This window comes from Malaclemys terrapin, chromosome 2 (genome assembly GCF_027887155.1).
Source record: "Malaclemys terrapin pileata isolate rMalTer1 chromosome 2, rMalTer1.hap1, whole genome shotgun sequence".
Lineage (NCBI taxonomy): Eukaryota > Metazoa > Chordata > Testudines > Emydidae > Malaclemys > Malaclemys terrapin.
Window position 1 is genome coordinate 264,893,648 of NC_071506.1, and position 17,364 is coordinate 264,911,011.

Sequence of the window (17,364 nt, forward strand, 5' to 3'; positions counted from 1 at the left end):
GTCGATTGCAGTAGCATAGATCTCCCTGTAGTGGAGACCAGCCTAAGAAACAAGTACATCATGGATGAGAGAGACTGATTCTGATTAACACATTCCCTCACACTGACTAAATCAGACTATTGAAGTCAGACCTTAAGTAACATGCTCTGCCTGTCTTGGGAAAACAGTAGGAAGAGCAACCAGCCGGTAGGAAACACAGTGAGGAAAATGAATTTGATAATAATAAAATAGTTTATCATTCCTTCTATGTGAAATCAATTGAATTGTGAATCTCGATTGCTCTGTTAAATTTTTAAATCTGCTCAGTTTACTGTACCTTGTCTTGGTAACATTTGTTTTACATTTTTGGAAGTAAATAAATATTGTGTTTGTGTGCGAGATGTTTATGGTGAATAATAATTCATTTCTTACCAATCAAGCAAAATGCATGTGTTCCCTCAACTTTTCTTGAAATAGAACCCCCTGTTGCTTTCCTTCATAATAAGGACACTGAAAGGATATTTTTACAGGTCATTTTTTTACTTATTGTTTATCTTATAACCCAGTAGAAGCCTGAAATGTCAATGTTTCCTTACCACTCTTTTTTTTTCTTCTTCTCAATTTCTTCAGCTTCTCTGTTTTTTAAGTGAAGTTAGTGCTTGTGAAAGGGGCCACATATGACAGTACTGGAAACTGAAATCCTCTTTCTCCAAAGAACAGGTACAGCACAGGCGGTAGCAGTGCAGGCCTTCCCCACGCTGCCTCATCAATTTATCTCAGCCCAGGCCTAGAGAGACCACCTCTAGGGAAGTTCAGTCTCTTTTCTCGCTCACTGTTAGGCTTCTCTGATGAGACTGCCAGCAAGAGTGTGCGTTGTGGTGGTCATTTTTGTGATATAGACCCATTAGGGGCTATGCCAAAAACAGAAAACTCAGCCGGTGTAGACCACTACAGTCTGATAGCCCCATGTCAGTAGTGACCCAAAGTTAACTTCTATAAGAACAGGTCATTTGTTCAGGTGAGAGGCTGCATAGCCTAGTACCTCTTCCTGAGCTATCTTTCCCCCCATCCCACATGCCTAGTCTGTCACCCATGTGCAAATAAATCACTTTCTTTCCTATTTGGTTTATATGCATGTGCATTTTTATTCATAACTTCTCTCTTCCCCCTCGCATGTGTTTTCTTCCCTTCTGGCTTGTGTCTCTTGTCTTCTAATAAGTGCTTCTAATGTGCCATCTGGCTTAATTCCAGTGTGCAGACAGTGAAGTTAAGTTTATAGGAATACTCTTCTGAGACTCTGGTTACGTGTACACTGCAAAAAAAAAAAAAAAAAAAAAAAAAACAACCCCCAAACAAACAAAAAAACAGCACCGAGTCTCAGAGCCCAGGATCGTGCTACAGGGCTAAAAATAGCAGAGTAGACATTCCTGCTCAGGCTGGAGCCAGGGCTCTGAGCCCACCTTTCCCTTCGCCAGGTTTCAGAGCCCAAGCTCCAGCCCGAGCAGAATGAGTGAGCTACTACTTTTAGCCCTGTAGCGTGAGACCTGTGGGCCTAAGTCAGTTGACTCAGGCTCTGAGACTTGCTGCTGTGGGCGTTTTTTTCCCCCAGTGTAGACGTACCCTTACTCATCAGACTACTGCAGAATTTTTGCAAAAATGTGCTTTACTGCCTGCATGTGGGAACAGAGCAGGTATAACAAAGGGAAGCAGTGCTGATTATATGGTCATGATATTACATTGTAACTGATATATCCTTAAGGTGAGTGATTAAATCATTGCTTTGGGAGAAGTGTATGGCGATTGGGGGTGGGACGTATTCACATCCTTGACAAAATTCCTTTAATTTTCTCCAGCTGCAGTTTGGTATGAGACTGAAGGTTTTCCTATTAAACTGTGTGGCTATTGACACTCTCTCTTTTTTTTTTTTTTAAACATCCTGAAGAAAGCCTTCAATCAGTAATTTATCAGTTGGGGAAGGAATACTAGAACTCAACCTACAACCTATTCTTCTGACACTAACTTATTTCAATATGCAGGGAACAATAGCCAATTCCCTAACCTGTGCCCAGCTACATAAACGAGCAGAGAAGATAGCAGTCATGCTGATGGAAAGGGGACACTTACAAGATGGAGACCATGTGGCTTTGGTCTACCCACCAGGTAAAGAACTTGTATCGTGAGGACCCTAAAAGTTCTGACTTTGCTGTTTTTGTTAGAGGACTTTGGAAAAATAAGTCACAGACATATGTCTAAGCAGTGGTACAAGTAGAATTTATTTCTTACCAGTATGTTGCGCATAGGCAATTCATGGGAGGGACACAAAGCTAAAGGGGGGGCATGTGACCTCCCCACTTGACCCCCCCCTCCATGTAACTCTTCCCCGCCCCCAGCCCGGGGTCCCCGCGCTCTCTCTGTCCCCTTCCCATCCCACGTTACTGAGGGCGGGCTCTGTCCTCCCGCTGCACCAGATACAGACTTCTGAACCACAGGGCTCTCTGGAACCGCAGTGGCAAAAGGAGCAGAACGTGGGGCCGCTGCTCCCAGGAGCCAGAGCCCCACACCGGCAGTTCCTCCAGCGCGGCTGTATCGGTTCTGCCCCCAGCCCCTCCCCTGCCCCAGCCCTGTCCTCCGGCTGGGCTGTACAGACCCCAGACAGGAGATGCAGCTGCGTGGAAGGGCTGGGGGCGGGGCTGGGTGTGGTACAGCCACACTGGAGGAGCTGCTGGCATGGGGCTACCCAGCAGCCCCACGTTCTGCTCCTTTGTCTTTCCGGTACAGCATACTGGCAATAAATATCTTAATAGTATGGCGGACCGGACTGCCCTACTTGCACCACTGTGTCTAAGGTAAAATGGGGTGGGAGGAAGCAGAAGGTACTTTTTAAACAAAACTTTGAGGGTCTCCTTAAGCACACAGGAGGAGTGAAGAACACAACCCCTCTTGCTCTTGTGTTGAAATTTTCCTTTAAAATGCTGTTTTGTTTGTAAATTTAAATTGGATAGCCTATTTAATCAACAGTAATTAAGCGTCTTCACTGATAAATTGGTGATAATAAAACTGAGCAATTCATTTGAGTGATGACATGTAGTTTAAACTTTTGGGCCTTCTTTGGTATTTCATGCGTAAAAGAACAGCACAAATGAAAGTAATCAGTGAAGCTTAACAAATACTGACAAGGGACTAAAAGAGAAGTCTGTTAAAGAGCTTAGTTGCTCATTTAACCTTCTAAGTTACTTCAAAGTAGTATTTATGCTGACATGGGTATCTGTGATTAAATTATTTGATTTTCAAGTGAGGATTTTTGTTTTGTTCTTCATGCAGGAATAGACCTGATTGCAGCATTTTATGGTTGCCTGTATGCGGGCTGTGTGCCAATAACCGTTCGACCTCCACATCCACAGAACATCGCAACAACATTACCTACAGTGAAAATGATTGTGGAGGTGAGCAGACATCTGGAAATCCGCAAGCAGTCTAAACAGGCAGTGGACTAAATATAGAAAATTGAAGTGCTCTTTAGAAGTTTTTCCGTCAAAGTTAGGAAAAGGCTACAGGTTTTATAACATGGGTTCAAACTTCATGTCACACGACCTGATCCTGTACAGTACCACAAAGTCAAGGGGAGCAGGGAATGTTCAACACTGCTTGAAAGCATGCAGCACTCACACTGTCACAATCAGATGAGAGCGCATTTACAACCACTTCTTTCAAAGACCCGTGTAGACATGTTTTCCAGTATATGACTCTAAATCAGGTATCTCAGGATTATTGATATTATTATTTACACTGACCTAGCTTAACTGTTTCAGGTTAAACAGTTAAAGTTATTTAATGTAAACTGTTTTCAGCCAAGCGGTATCTGAAACTCCTGCACCACGTAGTTCTTTTTACATGTTTGTAAAAGCCTTTTCCAAATTTATGGTTACAAGTTGAGTTAGCAGTCTTACTCTGACTGGGGAGTAACAGTTTAGGAGTTACATTGTGACAGGCTTTTACCCAGAGCGGGATGACATGGATTTTTTTGTTTGTTTGTCTTTTAGTCTTAGTTGATTTTTGTTCTTTGTTGCACTGATATTGCATTGACCACATTGATGCAGGAAGAGTATGTAGGTTGGCCTCTTATGTCTGATGTTGTTTTCTACTTTATTAAATGGCACTCTAGTTCTCTGACTCTCTGACAAGTAATCCCACATGTAGAGCCCTTGCAGATAGAAAATTTGTATCCGCATTTGATCTGTGATCTGCAAACGGAGTCCCCAGATATAAAGCAGAGATCTACAGATTTGCAGGGCTCTAGGTATAAAATTTGGATCCACATTCATCCTCAATCTGAAAACATGGTCTGCGGATATCCACAAATTTGCAAGGCTCGACCCATTTAAAGTTAATGGGACCACTTACAAAGTAAGATGCTATTCAGTATGAATGCGGGTGTTAGAATCTGGCCTGCTATCAGCAGATTAAGGGACCATTATTATTTATTATAGTGATGGCCTTGTGTTCTCTTAAGATGTTTTAAAAGTGAGCATATGCAGTAACACTTCAGTGATCCCTCAGTCTCTGATAGCCAAGATTGGCCAGGAGGGCTGCTAGGGCATGTCTGTCTGGCAAACCTTCAGGTGGATCTAAGCTGTCTCATGATCATTTAGGTCTTTTCAACAGACTAACTTTTTAAATAAAGATTGAAAAATTGCCAGCCCTACTAATGACAGTTGAGAGCTGAATTTGGCCCATAGAACTGTGCTTTGCAGATGCCAACAGAGTATTCAAAGTAATCAAACATTACTGTGATCTAACTATATTGTGGCTAGAGTTCTAAAAGACTATGGACCAGACTGTGCTCTAATTGGATGGGGGAAACCCAAGCAGGGTGGCAGGAAATGGATATTGTCCCATCCAAATTGAGGTGGGTTTGCTGCCCATCCATCAGGGAACTAGCCATAAGTCCAGCTCCCCAAATTTGATGTCTCTTGGGACACCCGCAGGGGTCAGAGCTTCTCCACTCTTTCCTGAGTCTCCTGGCTAACATAACATGGTTCCTGAAATACCCAGCTGCCGTTCTATTTTCCCTCATTCAATGCTTACACTTTGGCCCAGCCTATACAAGGTAGTACTGAGTGAGTGAACATTATCTTGGCTTGGGATACCATGTTACATGTTGTGAGTGAGCGATACTGTCAGGAGCCCTGCCGCCACCCTTCTCCACTCTGAGCCTGATCTGCACTAAGTGTCCACAGAGAGAGTTCATGAGATCTTAGGAGGTGGAGGAGTCTATAATGTGGAATCTGTTCCTCCGTGTCCCACATGCACATGTTGTCAGCCCTGGGACGTAGTGTGCTGCAGTGCTTCTCACCCAGTCATACATCTACGCCTGGGGTACGCAGGGGTCTTCCAGGAGGTACATCAACTCATCTAGTTATTAGCCTGGTTTTACAACAGGCTACATAAAAAGGGCTAGCGAAGTCAGCACAAACTAAAATTTTGTACAGGCAAGGACTTGTTTATACTGCTCTGTATACTACACACTGAAATGTAAGTACAGTATTTATATTTCAATTGATTTCTTTTATAATTATATGGTTAAACATGAGAAAGGAAGCAATTTTTCAGTAATAGTGTGCTGTGACACTTTTGTATTTTTATGTCTGATTTTGTAAGCAAGTAGTTTCTAAGTGAGGTGAAACTTGGGGGTGCACAAGAGAAATCAGACTCCTGAAAGGGGTACAGTAGTCTGGAAAGGTTGAGAGCCACTGGTGTGATCAGTATGATTACTGCTGATAGCTGCTAATTTCCTCAGCTCACGTGGTAGAACTTTTTGCATATGAGGCTGAAAATGTGGGGTTCAAGGATTGATTTCCTCATGTTGACAAAAGGTGGGAGTTAAATGTTCCAGTTAAATGATCCAAACTGTCTCTTTGGGACCGAAATGGGAAAGTATTTGTACTAAGTTCAGTGCTAGAGTAACTCACAGTGAGTCATTCTCAGTTTGGGATTTTTCAGTCGCCTTTTTCTGAATGCTGGAGGCCTGAATAAGGATATCTGTTCTGCTAACAGTATTGACAGTAGTGCACAGAATGGTTATTACTTTGCACAGGTGTGGGGGATAACAGCTTAAGGTGCAATGGAACCAAAAGTGGCTGAGATTCCACAAAGAATACATTCATTAGGAATGCTTTCACTTACTTGACTTCTCTTCACAGCCCCTCAAAGAGTGGGAAAGAAAGGAAAAGTGCTTTGTTTTACATTGTTTCTGTGCTGTGATTTAAAATGTTCAGTAATGTATTGGGGCTTTTGTATAAATACACTATATTAAATACTTGTTCAAACAGTATCACGTTTTCTTTACGTAATGTATTTGGTAAAATAACTGCCCATTCTCAAACACAGAGAATCCTCCAACATATGTAAATCTAAAATCCTCTAGAGCCTAAAATCAAGAGTAGGCAAAGAGGAGATGGTAAACTGACTTTGTCACTTGAGAAATAACTGCTCTAGAGCTACTGTTTAAAATACCAGAACTCTCTGAAATGGAGCCCGTGTTAAGTCTCCAGTGGTCCTGCAGCGAATCCTGTTTGTTTGATTTAGTGGAGAAATCATGGATATGTGGCTAGCACACAGTTATTGATTTAATATGGTGAAACCACTGGAGCATTGCAAATGTAAAGTTGGGTTTTCATTTTATTAAAATATTCATATAAACAAACACGTATTGCCTTCACTTAGGGAATATTCTTGTCATAACCTTCACTACAGGTTTCCCAGGATGATGATGTGTAGGAAAACGTATGATTTTTCCCTATTAATGCACCATTAATTTCAATGTAACAATTTGCTGCAAAGTGCAATTATTACTTGGTCTTGTAAAAGTCCTGTATACCCGCTGAAATTTCAGAGGTCTGCCTTTTTTGACATATGTTCCTGTCTCCAAATCACAGGAAATAAAACTGGTAAACTTACATACATACATACCCTGTTGTAATATAAATCATGGTCTTACTCAGTTTTACATGTGAAGTGATTAGTGTTCTGTTTCCTTTTTTTGTTAAACTCCCAGGTGAGTCGCTCTGCCTGTTTAATGACTACACAATTAATATGTAAATTGTTACGGTCACGAGAGGCGGCAGCAGCAGTGGATGTCAGAACGTGGCCTCCTGTACTAGATACAGGTAAGTAAGTATTAAAGCTAGAGCTGCCCTGTCTTGTTTTACAGTTGAACTTGTCATGGTTTAGCGATTCATGCAGCAAACTGCCTGTCATTAAAATAAGATGCACGTTTTCATTTTTTATTTATTCTAGATGACTTGCCAAAGAAGCGGCCTGCTCAAATCTACAAACCTTCTAACCCTGACACACTGGCTTATCTTGATTTTAGTGTGTCCACAACTGGAATGCTAGCTGGGGTAAAGGTAGGAATTTCACACTTAAAAACAAATGTTCTTGTCATGTATGTAACCAAACAATTTGGGCACATATACAATCATATTTCATTGTAGTCTGGAAGATTCTAAAAAATTTTGTGGTGTTTAAGAATTACAGGGTATGTTAGTGATGAAAACACACAGGGAACTAAAACCCATTTACTTGTGTTGTTTTAACACGAGTTCCTCTTACTGATTTAAGGAATGGCAGTAGTTTGGGAATGAACCTGCAGAATAGCATAGTTTATCATTTTAATTACTGTCTTGTCTTCCAGATGTCCCATGCAGCCACTAGTGCCTTTTGTCGTTCTATTAAGCTGCAGTGTGAGCTTTACCCCTCTAGAGAAGTAGCTATCTGTTTGGACCCTTACTGTGGACTTGGGTTTGTCCTCTGGTGCCTCTGCAGGTGAGATGTCTCTTCAGACTTTTAAAATCTCATTTCCATTGTACCATAAAAAAAAAGAGCAAGCTGACTTGAGTAATGGAAAGATGGTGGAGAACAATTAATACCTTTGTAACTAACACAGGCAATTGAAATTGCCAGAAGATATGTAGAGAATACATTTCATTCTACTCAGATGTGGTTTCAGATATTTAGAGTTTCTCACTTGCCCTCCTTCCCTCTGCTTATGAGTCATCTATTGATAGGCTCTTGTTAGATTTATTTACTGAGAGATAGTACTCCAATGGAATTTCATTGAGAAGGTGCTGTCATCTTGTCTTTTTATTTTGTAAGCACAAGTTTTCCTTGGAGCATTTTAGGACGTCTCCATTTGGGACCTATTTAATTTTGAATTTTAAAGGTACATAAAGATGCATTTGATAATAGAGAGATTTTTGATTGGCAATAATAAAGCTGGCTGAAAAGTAGCAAAATATTTTCACAAAAAATGTTGAAATTTTATTAGCAGTAGTTAGTGGGGTGTTTATAACTTAGTTAACAGTTTTGTGGATTTCTGTACTCTAGGGATGGTGTAATGTGGCAGTAAAAGCATTCTCAATAACTTTTAGCTTTACTTTAAGACATGTAGGTAGATGTAAATGAAAAACTTTATAGAAGAAAATTGAAAACATGGTACAGGGAAGATCTATGAAAAAGTAGCTGGAATCATTCTTTAGTAAGAAATGATAGAGCCTAGAATTATTATGTTTTGACACATTTCACTGAAAGTGCAGTGTTACTGTTTTAAAACCGTGCTGAAATTAAGGTAATTTAAGGCATTACAAATGATATAGTCTTACATAAATGTTTTTATTGAAATTATAATTAAAAGTGAACATCCTATTGGAATCAACACTTTGTTTAGATGCTTGGAGCAGTAAAAAATAAATAAATAAAAGTTAACGGTACAGGGACTTGTCTTGCACCAGATAATTATGATTTATGAGATGAATAAACCATGTGCTTGTTAGACTTCAAGCACGTTATCTTAGCATAAGATCCACTTACAGCCGCAGAGATAGTTCTCTTATTAACCTTTTGGGAAAAAACAGCAATTGGAAAATATTTTTAAAAAATGATTTGTTCTGATTTAAGAGTGTTGCAATTACTATATTATAATCTGGAACTGATACACTGGGAATCATTATAGTACTGTAACATTAACTGTTCTGGTATAAAGCAACAGAAGGCATTTATCGGAGCTTGGACAATGAAAAATCAATGAGTCACTTTCGCATTCAGGTTTTTAGAGTGGCAGCATTTTGGTTTCAACAAACCTTGTTTGTTTAAAAACAAAGTGTAGAAACAATTTTTGTTGAGTCTTGCCTTTAACAAGTTTGTTTTTACAAAATGCAAATCTTGGGCTAAATGTAAGCTGAAACAGTTCCTTTAGTTCAGGCCACTGCCATTCCCAAATAGGACATGTCTTTGCTTGGAGCTGTGAGTGTGATTCCCAACTCAAGGAGAGACGCTCACACTTGCTGTCCTCAAGCTAGCATTCAAAAAAAGAGTGTAACCGCAAAAGCTACACTCCCAAGTTACATACCTGTCCAAGTCCTAGCACGTACTCGAGGCAGCTAGATCATCCTGCAGCTTGCGCTGCCATGGCTGCACTCTTAAGGTCCATACCTTAAAATTTTATCCTAGCCTAGTCTTTTTGTGTGTGTGGTTTTTCTTTTCTTTCTTTTACGGGATCCAGTGTATTTGTTGGTTTAAACGATAATTGCTCTGATCTCTTATTTCAAGGTCTACAAAGGGGCTAGAGCTGAAGAAAAATCCCTTTGCAGGAAATTTTGATATTTCAACATCTTGTTTTCATCCCCAATTGGTACAGAACTTCAAATTATTTTAACTTTTTTGCTAAACAAAAAGTTCATAAAAAATGTAGCCTTGGAATTGTTGAAACGTTTTGTTTGCCTACTTTCTGTTGAAACTAAATATTTTGACATTCCGACATCAAAACGTTGAATATTGAGTCACCTCAACATTAATCTGTGTCCATGTCAACCATCACAGTTCCTCATGGGAGTTGTAGTTCATGTGTGCCTTGTGCCCTTATTCTCCCTGTCCAGACTGCATCTCCCAGGATATACCATAGTGGCTCAAGCAGTGGGGAGACTGCAGTACAAAATAGGGAGATACAATTGGACCATGGGGCCAGGATAAGGGGGACAGATGAAAATTACAACTTCCATGAGACACCATGTCAGCTCAAACAGACGCAGATTAACGTTGACCTGATCAAAAAGGAAATACTTCCCAGTGCTGTTAACTCTCAGGAGTATTGTGATTTTTGGCCTGTGTTGGAGCCAGTCTTTCAATACATGAGTAGCTCCAACCCTCATTTAAGTTTCAGTCTTGCCCAGAGAAAACCCCCCTCTAATTGGCTGTCTTCCCCACTGGCCTGCCTTTTTAGGGAAGAGCAACCAATCAGATGCTCCTCCCTGCCTGCCCTTCTGGTCCTGAGAGAATTTGGATTCAGGACTGTGGGGAAAGGAGCAGCTAATACCATTTTCACAAGGGGGAAGGTTACAGAAAGTGGAAAGAGCCCAGCAGCTCAGGGCAGCTGTGCTTCCTCCTTCCCTTTCATCTTGTGACAAATGGGTCAGTCTGTTCCTCTCTCCATCACTGCAACACTAGGCTTGGGAAGGAGAAAAGGATCCTGCCTCAGCTGCCACTCCACACCTGGAAGGGAGGTGAAGACATCCTACAGCTCCAGAAAGAGCAGAGGTGCACAGAAGACAGAACAAGGAGTAATGGTCTCAAGTTGCAGTGGGGAGGTCTAGGTTGGATATTAGGAAAAACTTTTTCACTAGGAGGGTGGTGAAGCACTGGAATGGGTTATCTAGGGAGGTGGTGGAATCTCCTTCCTTAGAGGTTTTTAAGGTCAGGCTTGACAAAGCCCTGGCTGGGATGATTTAGTGATTGGTCCTGCTTTGAGCAGGGGGTTGGACTAGATGACCTCCTGAGGTCCCTTCCAACCCTGATATTCTATGATTCTAGGAGCTGGGACACATGTGAGGACAGGAATTATGTATGGCTGGCTGTGCACAGTTGATGTGGGGCCGAAGGGGCTGCTTAATTAACTGAAAGGTTGGGGGAGAGGCCGATTTGGGGCTGAAGACAGAACACAGAAATAATTATTAGAGTGTAGTTTGGGGAGAAGCTGGAAGCTCTGCGTAATTAGGACAGCATTTTATATAAAGCTCTGTAATTTGATCTCAGTTGGATCGTCCACTGAGAGCCAAAATCAGCTTACCCTACAAATTTGGGACTTGACATGCACACAGTGGGCAGGGGGACTTCAAAAATGAAAAAGAAGAAGTGCAGTATAACCTCTCTCTACTCTTAAAAAATCTCATGATTTTCGGGGTCTGAGCTTTTGGGATTTGCCATACTGACTTTGCTTCAGTTTCCCTGATGGGCCATTGAACAGCGTCAGCAAAATTGATGTTTTCCTGCAGAAAACATTGATTTTTCTTTTGGAAACCACATTTTCTGTCAAACATTTTGATCCAAAAATTCATAATCAGCTCTAATAGATTATGTCTATGTTATATGTAGACAGCTGACCTGAGAAACCAGTGTGGTTCATTTTGCTGCGCAGACTTGACTTCCATCTCATACTAGTTGTTAGGAGTGAATGTTATTTTTAGGATGCTCTGTAGAAGCATTGCACAGCTCTTTAATCATGCAGTTGAGCTCCTTAAGCATGCAGTTTACTCTTTGTAACTTACGTGTCAAAAGGTGATTGTTACTTTTAACATGCCACACTTTGCCTCTGGGGGATATCTGAATGTAAAATTAAATATACAGATTGTGCAGTCTATTGTTGTTGCCATTAACTACACTATCACTTGCTATTCTAACATAGAGATTCGTGGTCAGCTCCTACTGTCTTTATTTTTTAAGGTTAAGGGTCTGCAAATGGTAGCAATTCATATTGGATACAGAGCAGGCAGAGAAAATGGGCTCCTTTATGCAGTCTCTGAAATAAGAAACGCAACTTAACATTTTGAATTCAGTCACTTCAGCTATGCATATTTAATTCCTCCATTAACTAGGCCGAAAGAGGTATTCATTCTACAAACAACCAAAAACTAACCTCTTTTCCCCATCGTAGGTTCTTAGAAGTTATGCTGCCCTGCTTCGCTATGACGCCCCAGAATGCAATATTCTGTGACGTCAAAGCTATTAAGGAAAGCCCACTGGAGCCAGCCCATTGGTAAGTCTGGAGTATATTGCATGGTTTTGCAAAGTTTGTTTTATTTTATGTCCTAAAGAGTATAAAATAATAACAAAAAGAAACCTTGCAAAGCAGAGCAATACATTCTTAAAAATGGGATTTACCAGCTTCTCTATAAACTGGCTGCATACTCCAGCAGGGTTTCCTTGGGATCTTTGTCACAGAACGATGCATCCTAGGCATGGCAGCAGTCATCAGGCCTATGTGAGTTCTCTAAACCAAAAGCTCTTCTTTTTCCAAAAGCTCTTCTTTTTAGCTGTTTGTGCTTACTTTTTCATGGGGGAATTCATGATGTGGTTTATTGATTTATTTATTTCATATTTTCCTTTGCAATTCTTGCCTTCCATTCTGAGAAGCTGACCCTACTATTTTGATTTGCATTGCATTTTTAAATCTCTAAGTTATAATAGTTTTTTTAAAAAGCAAACACTTTTCTCCAAATATAAAATCAAAACTAAATCCAATTAAACTACTTTCTGAACTTAAGATATCCCTGTCCTAATGTGTAGACCACCATTTATTGGAGTAGAGCCTACTACACTCCATATTAAGAAGGGTTTAATTTAAAACAGAAACAGAGGATAAAGCAGATATGAAATTTTTCCTGAATTTTGTGTTAGCCAAACTAAGCAAAGCCCTCTAGTAATTCTGCTTTAATTATCAAAATACGGAAGTGTGTGTGTGTGTGTGTGTGTGTGTGTGTTGATAAACCAAAATGATTTAATAGTTAATTTTCTAAAACTGAGACTCTGCTAGTTCAGGTCAGTAACAATGTTTTAATCCAGTTCTGCAGTGCTAGAGATGCACTTCATTGCCATTTGGGTACAGGAATGGATTTAAATTGCAAATCAGGACCATAAGAGTTGTATTTTTCCAGTTCACTAAGACCACATTCAGCGAATACAGCAGAGATGGGCAAACTACGGCGGGACCCTCCTGCCCGGCCTCTGAACTCCTGGCCTGGGAGGCTAGCCCCTGCCCCCACCCTTGCTGTTCCCCCTCCCCCGGGGCCTCAGCTCACTGCACCACTGTTGCAATGCTCTGGGTGGCGGGGCTGCGAGCTCTTGCCTGACCCCGGTGCTCTGTGCTGCGTGGTGGCATGGCTGGCTCCCGGTGCTCCAGGGAGCAGGGGGGGTTGGATAGAGGGCAGGTGAGTTTGGCGTGGTGGTCAGGGGGCGGGGGTGTGGATAGGGGGCGGGGCAGTCAGAGGGTGGGGAACAGGGGTGTTGAATGGGGGCAGATGTCCCGGGGAGCAGTCAGGAAAGGGGGGGGGTTGGATGGGGCGGCAGGGAGCAGTCAGGGGCAGGGGTTACGGGAGAGGTCAGGGGACAGGGAAAAGGGGTGGTTGGATGGGGCAGCAGTCCTGGGGAGGCCGTCAAGGGACGGGGGATTGGATGGGGCAGGAGTCCCCGGGGGGGGGGGATGTCAGGGGGCAAGAAGCAGGGGGGGTCGGATAGGGGACGGGGGACGGGCCATGCCTAACCGGCCCTCTATACAATTTTGGAAACCCAATGTGGCCCTCAGGCCAAAAAGTTTGCCTGCCCCTGGAATACAATGTGTGCCGTGGAGTTGTGATATGAATGTTTGTTCTGGAAGTGCAATGAGAGCTGTTTTCTTCTTGCGCACTTCCTGTCAGCCCTGAATGGGCAACTGGAGTAATTGATCAAGTAACTTCTACAGCAAAAGTGAGATCCTGCAAAGTTTCCTCTTAAACAAATGGATGTAGCTGTGGAGGAAGTGAACAAGAAACAATAGCTTCAAGGGGTGGAATTGCAACTTTCCAAACTGCAGCAGGAGAGGGACTATTTTCATCTACTACATTTTGTGGCCTAACTTGAAGATAAGCATTGGGGTGAAATTCTTACACCAGCCCCAGCCCCTTTATGGCGCATAAAAGGGCTGCAGCATCATAAAGGAGCCCTAAAAGTCCCAGATCAGGAGATAAGGTTGCCAACTTTGTAATATTTAAAAAACACTTCTTCCCCTCGAGGACCTGTCCCTGCCCTGCCTCCTCCTCCCAGGACCCACTCCCCAGTCGCTCCTCTTCCCCCCCTGCCCTGGTTGCTCACTGCTATTCCCCTCTCCCCCCCGCCTGGGTCTGAAGGGACTCGCTGCAGAACCGCTGCTGGGAGCTGCAGCTGCCTGATGCAGGTAGGAGGTGGCCCCGGCTGAGTAATAGCTGGCGCGGGTGATGACTCGGTGCCTCCCCCGCCTGCAGTAACAGGTCTTTCCGTGTCTGGTCAGTAGATCTGACCGGACACTGTCAGGTCCCCTTTTCGACTGGACTTTCCAGTCAAAAACTGAGCACCTGGCCACCCTATCAAGAGAGGAGGAGAATTCTCCTGGCAATTCTCCTGGCATAACTAAGGAAGACAGCCACAGGCTCAGAGAAGGCCAGTGAAGAATTCCCTTTGTGCAGGGCAGCTCTCTCCTCTCTCTGTCTGTCTGTTACACACAAGATAAAGACTGGCCAAAACTTTTGAACTAGAGTGCGTGAAAGCAGGCAATGAAGTAAGTGGGGGGTAGGGGTGGCACCGTTTTCAGTGGTGCTGAACACCCTCAACTCTTTGAGTGCTTGTCCATACATATTCCACTCTTGGTGCACATGCGCTTGGGGTTGGAGTCTGTTGTCCAGAAGTGTTCTTTGCCCTGAGTGCCTTTGTGCTCCCATACCAAGGGCAAAAGGGGCAGAGCAAACCCATCTACCGCTCCAGTCCTTCTCACCTGCAAGACGCAGTTCCTTGGTGTCCATGTCTTGACATATCCTGTTTTCTTATCTGTTGTTGCGAATTGTGTACAGATTAGTGTTAGACAGTAAAGAGTTGCCTGTTGGCAATTTTTTTGATAGTTCTTAATGGTTTCGGGAAGTTTTTACCTTCCATATTATGTCTTTTTTCCTCACTCGGATCTATTTCCCAACACCACAGCTTAGTGGTGTCCCATCACAAGTCACCCAGCTTCAAGTATTGCCCCACCTGCAAGGCAGCAATTTTGATTAATGATGGGCTCACCAAATGCTTTGTTTTGTCTTGGGAAAGCTCATATACTCAGGAAATGTTCGGTGTATAAGTCCTTAAAGGCATGGGAGACATGTTAGATTGTTTGATTGCTCTATGTGTCTAGCTTCTGATCTGGAAAGGGCAGACCCCACTGGAAAAGTTCCATTGCAGTCCAGAAGTATCTCTGTGAATTCTGGATCCAGTAGCTTCTGGGTTCCATCTTTGACAGTCATTTCAGTTTCAGACTCTGGTAGGACTGTTAAAATTAAATCCACAAAAGATCAACACTCCTCTGGGAAAGCCAGGGACAGATCCATTAAGAGGTCCAACTCACCTCAACACTACCATTTTAAGAAGACCCCTTGTCACAAATCAGGTACCCTGGGAGCTCTGAGGGAGCACAGTACCAAGGCTTTGGTACTATCCTGGGATGCCAAACTACTAGCGGTTATTTCAGCACCAGCTCTTATGCTACCAGCCTTATTGGCACTGGTTTCCTTGATGCTTCTCACTTCAGCACAGAGTTTGTCAGTACTAGGCATGTTGACACCGTCAACCTCGATGCTCTCTGCTCTCACATGGAATTTATATCTTACCCCCTCTTGGTACTGGGAAAGTTTGTGGTACTGAAGGATTTTCAAGTTTCAGAGGAGCTAGAATCTCCTCTGGTCTCCAAAGGGCTAAACATGCCTTCCAGCACTAGTGCTCTCCCCCCTTATCAGCATTGAGTGACTCCTGGAGCTGACTGCCTCTAAACTTACCCTTTGTGAGAACCTTTCCGATTTTCATCTTTTATTGTATTCTGTTGTGACATGTCAAAGCTGAAAGATGCACAAATCACAGATTAAGATGTGTGAGGAAGAACTGTAAAATTGGTGGGGAAATCTGCCTGTCTGATAGTCACAGGGCACACAGGAGAGAACGGTCAATATAGGAAACACTTCTGAGGAAGAAGTTGTCAGTGATGATACTGCAACAATTAGTGCTGCACCTTTGGTATAAGTTTCTGTTTTAGGGACATTTCCAAGTGTCTTCATCTCAGTATAGCTGGGGAGCCAATATACAATATTGTATATATAATAAATAGAGCTATGGCATTTCATTTTTAAAAGTTCATAACATTTTATGGAGAAAATTTTAAAGGCATAATTTACTTTTAATTTGGGGCCTGATTCTGGCCTTTTGAAAATGATGGCAAAACTCCTGTTTATTTCCATGGGAGTGGGGTCAGTTCCTTGGTGAGTAGAAGGTATTGTATTTTCTGGTCAACTAATGTTTAAATGGTAATAACCAACCATAAACCTTTATCAGCCGGTGCGTATTTCACATGCTACTAACCCAGGTAGCTGTGTGCTCTTCCATGCATTTCTAGCAGTAAGGGCCACCTGTATTTTGTAGGTTTTAGTAATTTAGGACTAGGTTCTGCCTACATTTCCACTGACTTCACTTGTATTATATGGGCGCAACAAAGGGCAGAATTTAGCCCTTAACATAAAGCTGTGACAACTGTGCAATGTTAGTGAGATGTAAACATGTTGTGCCTAATACTTGATGATAAAGTTTACACTTAAGTGAGAATACCCTTTTTAGTTTGCGATCATCTCATCTACAGAATTCTAGTCTGTGTTAACAAATCTTATATTTTTGCAGCGTTTATTCAGGACACCAGTCTATTCTGATTCCTCCCTCAGAATTGGAGACCAATCCTGCTCTATGGCTTCTAGCTGTGAGTCAGTACAAAGTGAGAGACACTTTTTGTTCCTATTCAGTCATGGAGCTTTGTACCAAGGGACTCGGTTCACAAACAGAATCACTGAAGGTGAGGAATTCCATTTTTCTTCATAGTGTGACATTTCATTTGTATAGCGGTTAGGAATGTTCTCTGCTCAATAAGCGTGTGTTAAATCCATCCATTGAGGAGAGGATAATCAGAGGGTAAGGAAATCTTCAATACAGCCAGTATAATTCCTTGCCAAAGGCTATATATTAGCTTTTGCCACCTGCTGCTCCCTAGCCCTTTTCCAGATTGTGAGGTTCTCAGATAAGTTTATTCCTTAAGGCTTTCCAAATCTTTAAGATTTGTGTTTATTGTACAGCCCAAATGTGTCACCAGTTGCTAGGGTTGTAAAAGTCAGAACTGTGTGTATTAGCCAACTTGCATATTGTATGTATAACTTACTCTAATAAATATGTTAAATATTTGTTTGGTTTTGACACATTAGAGCATTCAGAAATGCTCTAATTTTTTTCAACTTGGGGTCTGGGATATACTGATGCTTT

At 42.2% G+C, this 17,364-nt stretch overlaps 1 protein-coding gene across 9 annotated transcripts in view; it reads left to right on the forward strand.

The window, feature by feature from the left end:
- DIP2C (disco interacting protein 2 homolog C) overlaps window positions 1-17,364 on the forward strand; it is a 474,795-nt gene that overhangs the window by 405,737 nt on the left and 51,694 nt on the right. For all 9 annotated transcript variants that reach the window (XM_054021046.1, XM_054021037.1, XM_054021039.1 and 6 more), the window contains 6 exons: window positions 2,016-2,139; window positions 3,301-3,422; window positions 7,034-7,145; window positions 7,276-7,385; window positions 7,673-7,803; window positions 16,735-16,903. In XM_054021046.1, coding sequence (XP_053877021.1) covers window positions 2,016-2,139; window positions 3,301-3,422; window positions 7,034-7,145; window positions 7,276-7,385; window positions 7,673-7,803; window positions 16,735-16,903 — 768 coding nt within the window. The remainder of the gene's footprint in view (window positions 1-2,015; window positions 2,140-3,300; window positions 3,423-7,033; window positions 7,146-7,275; window positions 7,386-7,672; window positions 7,804-16,734; window positions 16,904-17,364) is intronic.